The sequence below is a fragment of the Bactrocera dorsalis genome, chromosome 4 (genome assembly GCF_023373825.1).
Source record: "Bactrocera dorsalis isolate Fly_Bdor chromosome 4, ASM2337382v1, whole genome shotgun sequence".
NCBI lineage: Eukaryota > Metazoa > Arthropoda > Insecta > Diptera > Tephritidae > Bactrocera > Bactrocera dorsalis.
The window spans coordinates 27252667-27266623 of NC_064306.1; the positions used below are offsets into that span (position 1 = coordinate 27252667).

The 13957-nt window shown below is 35.4% G+C and overlaps 1 protein-coding gene across 30 annotated transcripts in view; it reads right to left on the bottom strand.

Annotated features, from left to right (window-relative positions):
* Window positions 1–13957, bottom strand: part of LOC105233287 (disintegrin and metalloproteinase domain-containing protein 23) — a 545110-nt gene that overhangs the window by 451883 nt on the left and 79270 nt on the right. For all 30 annotated transcript variants that reach the window (XM_049456178.1, XM_049456177.1, XM_049456175.1 and 27 more), the window contains exon 2: window positions 11672–12830. In XM_049456178.1, the coding sequence (XP_049312135.1) occupies window positions 11672–11741 (70 nt within the window). In that variant the 5' untranslated portion in view covers window positions 11742–12830. The remainder of the gene's footprint in view (window positions 1–11671; window positions 12831–13957) is intronic.

Sequence of the window (13957 nt, forward strand, 5' to 3'; positions counted from 1 at the left end):
ACCTTCACCATTAATTAGCCGCGGAATTTAATTCCGCTTGCATAATTCAGTGAAATTCGCTTCATAGACACATCTAAAATTATTCCAAAAATTCCTTTGCTAACGTTAGCGCGCAATTGTTGTTGGTGTTACATGAGGATGGCTAACACTTTGTCGTGAAGTTGCGTGTAGCGCTTGTTGTAGGCCGGCAGGCAATTTTGTTTTTGTCTGGTCTCATTAGCTTAAAGGGAACAAGAGAGACAATGTTATTACCATACAATAAAAAATAAATTCGGAAAGATGTGTTAGAGTTGCCAGAAGTTTATTATATTATTAGAACTTCTTAAGATAAACACTTCTATTTTTACATTCTGAACAGGGTATATTAGGTTTAAACGAAGATTCCAAACCCAAAAAAACTTCGTTTACGCCATGCCGTCTCTCTGACCATCTATATGTCCATTTATCTGTATATATGCGAATTAATCCCTTTTGAGATGGCGATTTAAGATTTCGCACACGTTCCTTTATCTCCAATAAGATACTCATTTCCCGAAATCGGGCAACTATAGGATATGACTGTCATACAAAATGACCGCTTAAATTCAAGATATTGTATGGAAAACCTTTTTATTTGACAAAATATCTTCACAAATTCAGCAAAAATTCGGCAAAAATTCGGCATAAATTTTGGTCCAAGACAACTAAAGTCATGAAGACTTGGATCTTATTCCTAAAAAACTAGTATCGTCATAAACAAACGGTGTCTAAAAGTTTAGACGGGAAAAGACGCTAAATATTCAGTATTTTTGTGGATACCGTGTCGCGGTGTAGAGAAAACAGACTGCCTACCTCGTAACGGGATGGGATAGATACCGAGAGTTGAAGAGGAAAGCGAGACGCATTTGCAGACCAAAAAAGAGAGAGGCCGAAAGACGTGAGTATGAAGAGCGTGAAAAGCGTGAAAAGCTGGCCGGCAGGAGTAATGTTCGAAAGTTCTCCGAAAAGATACGGTGACTAACAGAAGGTTTCAAGACCAGAACATACTCTTGTAGAACCCCCAGAGGTGATCTAGTGACTGATGCCCTGAGTATACTGAAATTATGGACTTTTCTAGCCTGCTGAATGGCAGTGAAAGCAGATGTTGAACCCGGTTCCCTAATCGAAGATGATGGAATAGACGTTCCAATGCAACACGGCGGCGAAGAATTGATAAGGAGCGTGCTTCAGCTTCTTTTCAGAATATTGTGGAACAAAAACGTGTCCAACGATTAGAATTTAAATGTACTCTGCCCAATCTACAGAAAGGTAGACCTCACAATCCGCACCAACTACTGTGGGACAAGCTTCCTCAACATCGCATGTAAGGTTCTATCCCGCGTATTGTACGAAAGATTGAAACCCACCGTCAAAAAACTGATTGGACCTTATCAGTGTGGCTTCAGAACTGGAAAAACAACAACGGAACAAATATTCACCATGTCCTGAATTTTGGAAAAGACCCGTGAAAAAAGACACACACCACCTACCACGATTTGAAAGCTGCTTTTGACAGCACGAAAAGAAGCTGCCGTTTTGTCGCTATGAAAAGTAATGCAGCTGTGCAAACTGACGTTGAACAATATCAAAAGCTCCGGTCGGATCGAGGTGGACCTATCCGACCCGTTCAATACCAAACGAGGTCCCAGACAAGTCGACTTCCTATCGTGCGATTTCTTCCATCGACTGCTGGAGAAAATAATTCGAACTGTAGAGCTGAATAGAGAACGTACACTCTTTTACTAAAGTGTACAACTGCTGGTGTTCGCCGACGACATCGATATAATTGGCCATAACACCCTCTCCATTAGTTCTGCTTTATCCGGACTCGATAAAATACTACTTCGGACTGAGTAGGCAATTGAGAAATAAAGTCGTCTCTCGACGACTAAAGACCAAACTCTTCAAATCATTCATCATCTCCATCCTGCTATATGGTACAGAGGCATAGACGATTAAAACATCTGAGGAGTGGGCATTCCGAGTTTTCGAGAACTGAGATCGAAAAGAGGAACGGAAGGGACGTGGTTTAATTTTAAAGAGTTGAAAATGGTTTATCTCGATTTTGAACAAAACTAGGAGGCGCACAGAGAAAGGTTATAAGTCAAAGCTTTAGGTAATGAAAAGAGCTACAACTTTTTTATATACACCTTTTTCACATAACCTCAAAATTTATGTGAAATACTCAAATCACCAAGTTTTTTCGATTTTATTTTCATCTCAAACATTTTTTTTATCATTCACGCCATTAGGGTAAGCTAATCATATTCTTATAAGATATTATTTATAAATACGTATTGTAGCATCAATTGTGAAAACTAGGTGGCATCTCTAACGAAGTCATCTACCTAGGGTGTGTGTGAAATTTCAAATAATTCCATAATACGAGTACAGTCCACGGCTCAATGAAAAGTTGTTGTCGCGTATTATTTTCATTATTTAATTCCTCTCACAAAGCGATTCAATAGAGAGATAATGTAAACTACAACTTTTTAATTTCATGAAAACATAACGGCTTATTTAATGCCAGTTGATAATACACATTATAATATGCTTGTCGACGGTTGCAATTAATTATTCGTAAGGCAAACACGAATCGGGTCATATATTAAGTATAGTAATAATAATTATTATTATAAATTAAGTTTCATTGTGCAAAAAAAGCAATCAAAGAAACAATAAAAAAGTTAATAAGTAACAAGTGAAAAAGTACAAAAATAAAAATAAAAGTAAAATAAATAAAAACGAAACCGAATCATCAGCGAGGTATAATTACAAAAATTAAATCGCACACAGAAATTGTTATTAATTTAAAAAATCATTTAAATTACCATAAAACGCAGCAGCGTGTGATTAAATGCATGTTGCAACACACACAGATACATACATGTACTACGGATTGAGCATTTTTATAATTAAAAGCTATAATGAATGAATGTAAATTAATTTTCAGTGATTTTCACACAAGAATTGTGATTGATAATAAGCATTTTCCCCTTTTGCTGCAAATGAAGTGCATCAATAATTGCTGAGAGTCGCGTAAATATCATGAGTGTGTGTGTGTTTGTGGGCTTTCATAATTTTATAACTGTAAACAAAATTTGTTAAATAAATGCAGCACGGTTTCAGTTCTGTTGTTTTGATGTAATTAAACTCTGTGATGGATTGGATTTCATAGTAGCAGCGCTTCATATCATTTGTACGAGTATACGTGTACTTTATACGGTCTTCGACGTTTCTTTCTGGGTTGCAACTAAATATACAAGGTTTTTTCAATAGGGATGATTTCGAAATGTCGTTTCGGCCATTTTTAATATTTCATGAAATGTATAGCTTTCCAAAAATATTGGTAAATCTTCAAGATATTTTAATAAAATTCAGAAACCATATTTTTATGATCTAATGTCTCTTTGTGCAAATATTGTTAAAATCTAAGCAATATTTCACCTAGTCGCCATATACCTAATATAAGGATTTTCAAATTTCCGTATATATATACCGGTTTTTTCAATAGGGATTATATGCTTAATTATTATTTTATTGTATTCAGATTTGTTTACAATTTCATCATAGAAAGATACATAAACTTACAACGTTTACAATTATTTAATTTTATTATCAAAATATTCCTTCTCTAATTGCAACTTCTGGAGCGCTTTTGCCATTTTATGGTCGTAAACCTGTACTCGTTCTTTGTCGAATTGTCGAAAATTTCAAACGTACATTTTCTTATCATAATATGCAAGTGTCAATCAGACAAAGAAACGCTCGAATCAATGAAAACATTACTGCCGTTCAGGCAAGTGTAGATAAGACAGCGATTTGTCGATTCAAAGACGTTCTTAAGAATTGGGACTGTCTCAAACCACAAACTGGCGGATTTTGAGAAAGGATTTGGGCTTGTGTCCATATACATAAAAATGCTCCTACTCAAAAACTAAAGTCACTGGACCACCGTGAATAACTCAAAAGCAATAACGATTATTCCGTACTTCTTTTGAAATGAAGCTGGTTACACCGTCACTATGAGAGTATCTGTATCACAGATAAAAAACTTTTCATGACCGAAATAAAAAGAAGTTAATCTTGACAAAACCTAGTTTCAACAAGACGAAGCTACGTGCCACACAGCACCTGCAATTACCGAATTCTTGCGAGATATCTTTGGAGTTTCGATTATTTCAAGAAATTGTGACTTTGAATGACTTTCAAGAAGTTGTAGTTTAACACCATTAGACTTCACTCTTATTGAAAGCCCCTGCATATTTTTGTCCATTTCATCTCCATCAAAGTAATCCCCTCCCGGTGCAATATACTTATACCAACGAATTTTCCAGTCATCAAAGCACTTGGAAAAATCCTCCATCGTGATGGCCATCAGAACCTTCTTCGTTTCAGTTTTTATATCCTCAATTGAGTCAAAACGGGTTTGATTTTCAGTTCTGTCTCAAGGCAGATTTCTGAATCTGTTACCCAACTGGTTATATGCTTTAAAGCTGATTACTTTGACCCATTTGGTCTTTGTTCTGAACTAATAGAACCTGTGAAACTTGTTTTGACTTCAAACTCTAAACTATCAAAATTGCATAAGCACATTTAAAAGGATAAAGAGAACTTCCTGCATCTAACAAACCCGTAAGATATTTCTCGTCATTTTATTATCATCAAAAGCTTCGTATAGAAACTTTTGTGCAAAAACTTAGAGCCCAATGCAGTGAACTTTTGTTACGAACTCAAATAAGTTAACTTCGTTTAAAAACAATTTTAAGTTCTTACTACCCTTTTCTGCACAGTTAACCCAATGTCTTGTCTGTTGTGAGAGTATTAAAGGAAGCTTTCACTGGAGAGTGATTCCATTCACAACTCTAGCATATGCAGCTAGTTGGTATGGAGACTTTTCAGATATTTCTTGGAAATATAATATATGATAAAGTGAATTTAGCTTATTTACTTTAATATTTTCTCACTGACAAAACTGCTTGCTTTCACAAGGTAATAACACCAATATTTATTACATTCCTTTTTCCTCTCGCTCTCTTCTATTCTGACTATGCAAACGCTTTTGCGCTGTCAAATGCAGCCTAAACCGCAACATTTCAGTGCATGAAACCAAATGCCAAGGCACCACATACTATTTCCCACATGTCACGCGCAGGGTCACATAGTTAAAGGTACACATTTGTTAGGTAAACTTTGCAGAAATTTGATACGAAAGAGAGGTAAGACTGATTGTAAAAAGAATAGAAATTGATATGGTATCAAGTTTAATTAGGAAGAGGTCCTAGGTTTCCGATATCCCGATCCAATGTAACTACTAGCTGACTGATTGTATCAGAAAATATTACTGGATATAAAAATAGTCCTTCAAGAAAATGAACTGAGAATTTGAAAATTTACGATTAATTGAAATTGTTCTTGATCTACTCCAAAAATGGCTTATATAATTCTTAACAATGTCTTATATATAGATGTGTAGCTGTAGTGTCTCCTTCATTTTTTTTTACATTTTTTTCAAATAGTCTATAAGGAAGAACAAGTGCTTCTTAGCTCACTTTTGAAGGTTGAGTATTGGTATTTCGAAGAGATTATTGACTCTGATTATGATAACTCATTCCATAACTAAAGAACTGTGAAATCGCTGAATGTTGAGAGTGATGTACTTTCAATAATTATAATTTTTTTTTTGTTCACAGTTTGATCCATAAGAAGTATTAAGCAGAATAATAAACTTTTTCGACGAAACTTCATAACTCATTTTTCAAACTTTCTTGCATTCAGCACTTGTTCAGCTCAAAAAAATGATATCTAAATAAAGCGCTGATTGCTAGATCATGTTTTAAAGGTGTAGTATGCAGTTGTACTATAAGATATTACCATCAAAATTCAATTATTTAACCAAAATAATTACCATACTTCGAGTTCATACTTCGATGGAGAGAAGCAAAAATTGTATTTTCATTATTTTAAAGCTTACAAAAGCTAATAGAAAGTGTCAAGCACACTAACCAACTCTCAGACTTCAAATTTGTACCTAATTTTCCAGGCTTTGTGACTGGTAATACTTATTCAGCTCAAGAAAATAATAGCTGAATAAAATGCTGAATTGAGGAACATATTGAAACTTTTCACTAAGTTTATTAAATACAACTATTTAAACAAAAATAAACCTCACACAAAGTTACTGTCTACCACTTAGAAAAGTTCATAGTTCGGTCGGGAGTAGAAAAAATGGTATTTTCTTTCTCGTGAAGCTTATAAGTTTAAAGAGACTTAGTATGTAGTAAAAGTCTTTATAAAAGAATATCAGCATATAACTTGGTTTACTTCTGGTGAACATTTACTCCACCTTGGAAGCTCTTAACAAAACTTCATTATTAGAAAAATTAAATCTAAGGTTTACTTGTAGTCTTCGTGCAACTAACATATATAGAATATACTCATTGAACAATGTACAACAAATTCAATTGGTCATCAAGCGCCAAATTATATATATGGACATCGGGAAGGTGGAATGTAGAAAGAGCTTAAGGGCAAAGTGCGTAACACAAAGTCTGTGACAAACATATACTCGTATAATATATTATGTAACTGCATTTAAGGTACATTCATTGCGTAGGTTCCAATTTGTTGTAATTATTGTTGTTGTGTGTGTTGACCGATTTTCGCTGCACTTAAGCAGCAAATAAAAGCAAAAAACCTTTCACCAGCTTGATAATTACTTTTGGTTCAACTTTGCTCACCAACAGACGAGTAGAGTTGGGCGAGTTGAGTTGATTTTAATTAAATTACACAACTTTTGTAGAACATTTTAAATTTAACAATTTGCATGCATTTACACGACTCTTCCACTCTCTCTCAGAGTAACTCACACACCCCACCAATCAACCTAGCAGCCAACCATCATCGCAACCAGCCGAAAGACAGGCAGCTGAGCACACAAGAACGCACAAATAATTACGCTCGAATAATCGCATTAATTAGTGTACAAGTACAGTGCAGATTGCAACTATTGATTGCGTAATGCACTGATTAAAATGTTATTAGAACGGTATTATGACAGTTGTGGCATTTGCGGTGATTTTGGTATTGACTTTTTTGCAGCTGTTGGCAACACTGCCTGCAGTTGGCCGCCAACCACGAACGGCGGAAGGGAAATAGACTTCATAAAAGTCTACTTTAATTGGCATTGTGTTGCCTATTATGCTGCGTGCTGTTGTTGTTGCTTTTGTTTGACAAATCACTTGGTGGAATTGCGAAATCCCAGTGGCAGCCACGCGCATATTCAATCATTTCAATTAAATGCGCTCGGCAATTATTAAAATAATCATTTTTAACTTTTTAATGCGAACATAAATAAACACATACACACATATACTCATATGTATGTATACATATGTTTATAACAGACAAAAATAAAAAATAATATTTCCTTATTTTTCATTGCATACTAATTATAGCGCCCCGACTACTGCTTACACGCATAAATGATTTATTTTTAATTTATTTATGACTCTGTTTATTTATTTGGTGGGGTTATCATAAGTGATTTCGTGAAGCTCGCATAAACGGCACATCATGAGCCTGTGCATAAATCAATTATTTTCATTAAATACGAATAAAATTAACGGTACTAATGATACGTTAGCCAATTTAAGAGCTTACACCCATATTATGAAAAGCTACTGGATTTAGGTGCCGATATACTTGCGTTGAATACAATAAAGGGCCCCTATTTGCGGTTGGCTACTGAAGCCAATAGTAATCAAATAACACGTCAAATAATTTAAGCAACTAATCTGGAACAGTTATCTTACTTTGAGATTACTGTATACTATAACAGAGCTTTCAATAATTGATAACGTAAAATGAAGACTGCCGACTCAGTCGTCTATGGTCGGAATCCATATCCACCCGTATGTAAATTTTGGTATACGGTGCACCACCATTTACGCTCTATTACAGATATATAGTAAAGATGTTAGAGTACAATCCTGCTATATTTGATGAAAAATAAATTGTTAAATTTCAAATGGGGTTCGGATAATACAACCATGTGAATTTTATTACTCTATGGAAAAAATAGTAATAGTTCTTAATTTAAATTTAGCTCGAAAACCCATTCGTCGAAATATTTTTTTTCAAATCAAAATACTCAATAGTGTTTAGTATACGCTTGTCTTTCTGAAATACATACAGCGCATTCGGCGATTTTCACGATGAGTGATTTTATTCAACAAAGAAGTTCCATTAAATTTTGTGTGCGGAATCAATTTTCTGGTACCGAAACATTCAGAATCTTGGAGAAGGCCTTCGGTAATAATTGCTTGTCGTGAACAAGTATTTTTGATTGGTACAGATGATTCACAGAAGGTCGAGAACGCGTTGATGGCGATCTACATCCTGGACGACTATGAACATCAACTGATGAATACAAAATGATACAAAATCACTAATTTTTTTCAAAAAACATCGTCGGGTTAACGTCTGTCAAACAATGCTTTCTGACCACCTGACCACCAAGATGTCATGAAACGTATTATTATTGGCGATGATTAAAAGCGTGGCAAAGGTGAGCCGATCCGAAAAGGTCACGACAAAGCAGATGAAAACACAAGTTTTTTTCGACTATCATGGTTTGGTGCACTCCGCAATTCTTTAAGACTGGCCAATTTGTCAACAAAGAATACTGTTTGAATGTTTTGCGTTATTTTGTTGCTTTCTGCACCACAATAATGCACCATCGCATATTGCATTAATCGTGCCACAACCGATGTATTCACCTGATTCAGCTCGGTGTGACTTCTGATTCGTCAGCAAACTCTAACGACCGCTCCGAGGAAACAGTTGAAGACATTAAAATTACGCCCACTGAAAGCATTTCCGGAAATTGACTTCACCAACTTTTGAGGGGACAACATAGATTTTGAAGAATAAATTGATATTTTTAAATTTTTAAATAAATCTTTTTTAGCTCATACTCGTATATATTGATGAAAAACACAAAAAAGTTGAAAAAGTCGGGTGGGGCTGTGCGGGGGCACACGGCCGTTGGTTTTAACGTGAAACGTCTATGTTAGCGAATCGCTTTTAAAGTAAAAGATTGAAATGAAAACAAGATTGACGCTTGAATGTACAGTCTATATTGGTATTGCCTTATGTTGTCGGTGATGTTTGTACGTAGTTGAGGCCGAATTCATTCCTCATGAACTCAACAAGATAGCTGTTCTGTTGAGGATCGCAATTGAAATTGTCGCATAGAACGATTGGAGTCTCCAAGTCTGGCTGAGAGTTCGGTATTAATTTTGTTAAGTTTGCTGAATATGGCAGGAGTGATAGATAAAGATATAGCTTAACAGCTTCAGCCGACGTCTTAGGATGTAGATATACGGTACCGCGAGTAAACAGCGTCACCAACCAACATTATGTTTTCTCAAGACTGAATTTCCGCATGACTTGTTAGCATTTTCAGTTCCGTGGCAAATCTAATAGATATGTCGATCGTCTGTTCATTTGTTACGTCCATAAATATAGGTATTCCAGTGGTAAAGGTACTCGCGAGGTCGGAGGCAGCAGCTTTGCGACGTTCCCGAAACCGTCTCGCTCGCTCGGCGCCGGACATTGGGGTACCTATGCGTTGCCCGTAGTCCCCTATTTGTAACGATAGCCGTAATTTATATTTCTGGCTGGCTCTTGCACGAGCTGAGGTCGACATAGCAAAAGTTTATGTATTTATTATTACTTTCTGGTTATTTTAAATATAAATACTGTCCTGATTACACTTATTTTTGTATAAATCAATCAGTTTAAATAAACTTGACAAACATACGAAAGAATCACAGCGCTATAAAGTCGGAGTCACGAGTTACACTGAATAAAAACAAGCGAGAGCGACGGGTTCGGACAGTTAACGCAATGCGCTTCCCCCGCCGCCCGGTTGACCCCGACACGAACTCAATATCATAACAGCGAGCTGACTATACGAGTATAAGCGAAACATTCACACCACATTTTTGTTCCTAAGACTAATAGTTTTTGAATTACTAAGGTACGATGATATAGATCTTTTTGTTACCACTTTTTAAACCTGGTATATATTTCGGCGCGATTTTAAGACGTTTCATGTCAAAAACGAATATGTAAAAGAATAGCCTTTTCGATTTTTAGTATCAGATCACATTCATACATAAAACTTATAATGTCATTTTTGTCAATCTCTTACTTCACATACATTTTATTTTTTAATTATTGCACCTTTTTTATGTTTTTGAATTGTAATGTTGTCGGCTCACCTTGCTTCTTCAAGTATTAGAATTGAGTGTTGGTGGAAAAGATGGTAGTAAAGAAGTAAATCTTATTTAATACAATTAATTTCCAGACACTCTGCAGGACCAACTTACATTTGGAAATGACCCTTATGTGACACCAGTTTTAAAAATGTTGTGGATAAACATCCCTCGGCTATATATATTATTTAGCCGAAACATTTTTTGGAGCTACAACAACAACATAAACACAATAGTTACATAAGATAAGCAAATGAAGCTCTCATTTCGTATACGGATTTGTGCCACCTGGCGTATGAGCAACACCAGCAAGGCGGTGGGAAAGGAACTTATGGTGTAACAAAAGCTGCGAAAAATCACCTAATTTGAAAATAGTTTCCTTGAAAATAAAAAAAAATATAAATAAATTACGTTTAGGGCACCTTTTTGGAACCTTGGCAGGGTATACTACGCTTACCGCTTACCGTCTATCTGTGTATATGTGAACTAATTCCTCAGTTCATGAAATAACGTTTAGAAATTTTGCGTAAGTGATTTTCTGTCTAAAAGCTGTTTATTTCTCAGAACCGATATCGAACCACTATTGCATATATGAGCGCATGTGTAGAAGTTCACTCAAGTGAGGGTTTTGCGCTGGGTTTGGAACCCACCACGTGAGAATCACCTCAAACCGACCGAAGTCGATAGAACGATGAGTTTTACGAGATATACGATGACATTGATCGGAATAATGTCCTTGTTTGGAAAGCTTCTTTATATGACAAGATAATTTCACCACATTTCACACAGATTATTCCTTAAAGCGAGCGCATAAACTAAACTATCTGAGTCAAGTGTTTGAATGGAATAATTTCTCATTTGACGAGGCATCTTCACGAAATTTGAAATGGATTATAGTCTAAGGCAATAATACAATCTCGGAAGAAATTTATTAGAGCGGGCAGCATATAGCTGTCAAACAAACTGACCGATCCAAATCAAGTTCTTGCATGCATTTTTTGAAATTTGTGAAAAGTATGCATATTCGGTGCAACCGAAGTTGTTGTTTTTCCTGTTATTTTTTTAATTTTTACTCTTAGGTATGTAGTTTCTAAGACAAAAAATTTTAAATTTTAAAGCGCAATATTTGACAGAGTTTCTATAATACAAAAATGTGGAAATCACAAACAATAAATTTGCAATTTAAGGTAAATAATTAATTTATCGAACTAGTTTTTTTTTAGTCGTTTGTTTTCCCTTTTAAATTCCTTCATAATTTAAAACATATACATTTTGATTGATAAAAACCTAAACTTTTTTTAGTAAAAATGCAGTGTAAGTCATGTATCAGATATTTAATATTGTTATTGTTATTGTTATTGTGCACTTACCACCAGCTGGCGCTACGCAGTAAAATAAATGGGCCAGCACCAGAGCCCGAAATGGCGCGATGATCCTCATGACAACGGCTGATTTTTTCCGCTACTTCTGCTGCTGCTACTTTGCTATTTGTTATTGTTGTATTTCTTGCTATTATTGTACGGCGATTTCAACGCAATTGCCAGCAACGGTAAATATTGTTAACAGCACAACTGCGTTAAATTTGTTGTTGTAGTTATATTTTGTTGCAACTGTTGGTCAATTTGTTGCACATGCACACACCGCTACGCTTTGCTTGCTTGTATTGGTGAAGTCTCGCTAAGACGTTCACTCGCTGTCACACTAACGCTACGCTTGCCTGCTGACGATTGCTCTCCTACGCTCTGCTCCACTTGTCGACTATACAATTACAATATTTACTTATCTGCCGTTGCTGTTGTTGTTGTTGTTGGTGTTGCCTGCGCACTGCTTCCGCTTCTTCTTCCGCCTTTTCTTCGTTTTCGTTCTGCTACTTCACCGACACAAATTTGTTTTATGCTTCGCCGTTGTTTGTGCCATAAGTTTGTGTTGTTGTTGTTGCTGTTGTTCTTGTGTTTGTTGTTGTTGCTGTTTATTTGCTAGCTGTGTACGCTTGCTGCTGTCCAATGCTTTTCTTTTCACGTTTGCATGCGTGCTGTGCTTGTTGTTGTTGCAATTATTTTCTAACTGTACTTTCCGGCATTTGTTGCTGTAATTGCAACTTCTAAGCACGCTACTTACACAAACACACATATTTCACATATCCAAATACTTTTTCTGTTGCATTCATTAGTGGCAGAGACACACATACACACAGGGAGAGCACAAGGAGAGAGCGAGAGCGATAATGAAAGCGAGCACCGGAGACTGGAGGGATAGGACGTATGAGCAAGTGTTGTTGGCGTTAACTGTGTGTCGATATGAAATTTATGTTTTTGATTTGCTACTTGTTGTTGTAGTTGCAATTGCTGTTAGCTGTTAGTTGGATTTGTAGTTTACCGTTTCCAGTATAGTTTGAAGTTGACTCCGTAGTTAAGCCGAGGCGGTTGTACGCTTATTAGTTTCAAGGTTCACATACAATTTGCGGGCAATTCGCTTGCTTTTGTTGTTGTTTCAGAATTGCATTCGAATTCTCATTTAATGGCAGGATATCTGTAAGAGGTAAGAGTAGGAATGAAATTTTTCCAGTTAGCAATTTTCTCATTTAATTAAGGCAGAATATTGCATGTGGTTTCAAGACAAAAGTGATTCTGCATTTTTTTTATTAACAATATATTTCAGTTTTAAAATTTTTCGTAATTGGAATTTTGAATTAATGGCAAAGTTGGTAACTAACCAGACATATGTATGTACATACAAACTGAAATGGTAAGTTTTGCAAAGTTTTATACGCAAATGGTTATTGTACCATATTTATTCCATGAGCTCTCGAATATATAGTTATCTACCCGTACAGATGTACATATGTAAAAATAAACTAAAATGTTTTCTGAGTCAATTTGAGTCCAAATTGGTTATTGCACTGCCGTAGGAGACCCTGGATTGTAGCCACATTTTACTGTTACCAATTAAAAGTAATATTTTATTTTATTCTTAGATAGAAGTTTGTGTAAAGGCGACACAGTCTAAACAGTTTGTGAAAATTTTTATAAAGTTACCAACAGACAAACCAATTAAGTTGAATAATTGCCTTAAAAAATAGATTTCCATAACAGTCGAAGTGTTACAGAAGTTTTTTAGCATACTCCTAGGCGCAGTGGTTTTGGAAATACAATAATAAAGTGGTTATTACCACTTGTGAATTGCAAAAACTCGAATTTTTCGGCTATACATCAAGAGATAGATTGAAAATATTCTCTGAAAATTTTAAGTTGATCCGGCAAATAGTTTCGAAGTTATGAGCGTATTTATTTACTTGAAGCAGTTGGCTTCTAAAACTTCAAATAATAATTCTTATAAAGATATCAAAATAAAATCTCACATCTGACACATTGTCGAAATTGAACTAAAAATTTCAAGCCCCTTATTTCGAATATGTGAACCCTGTGCTTATGACTAACTTTAAAATATTAAAAGTTATGTAAGATATGTGAGATATTGAAATTCAAAAATATATTTTCCTACTTAAAAAGCTGTTATTTTGCCCTCAAATATCTAAACAAAAAGATGTTTTAAAATTCCAAATTTTTTATGCCTGTATATATCGGTCAAGATGTGAGTTATCCAAGTGCATTTCAGGCAGCGTCTCTCCAATAACAGGCTGCCCTTGGAAAATTAGC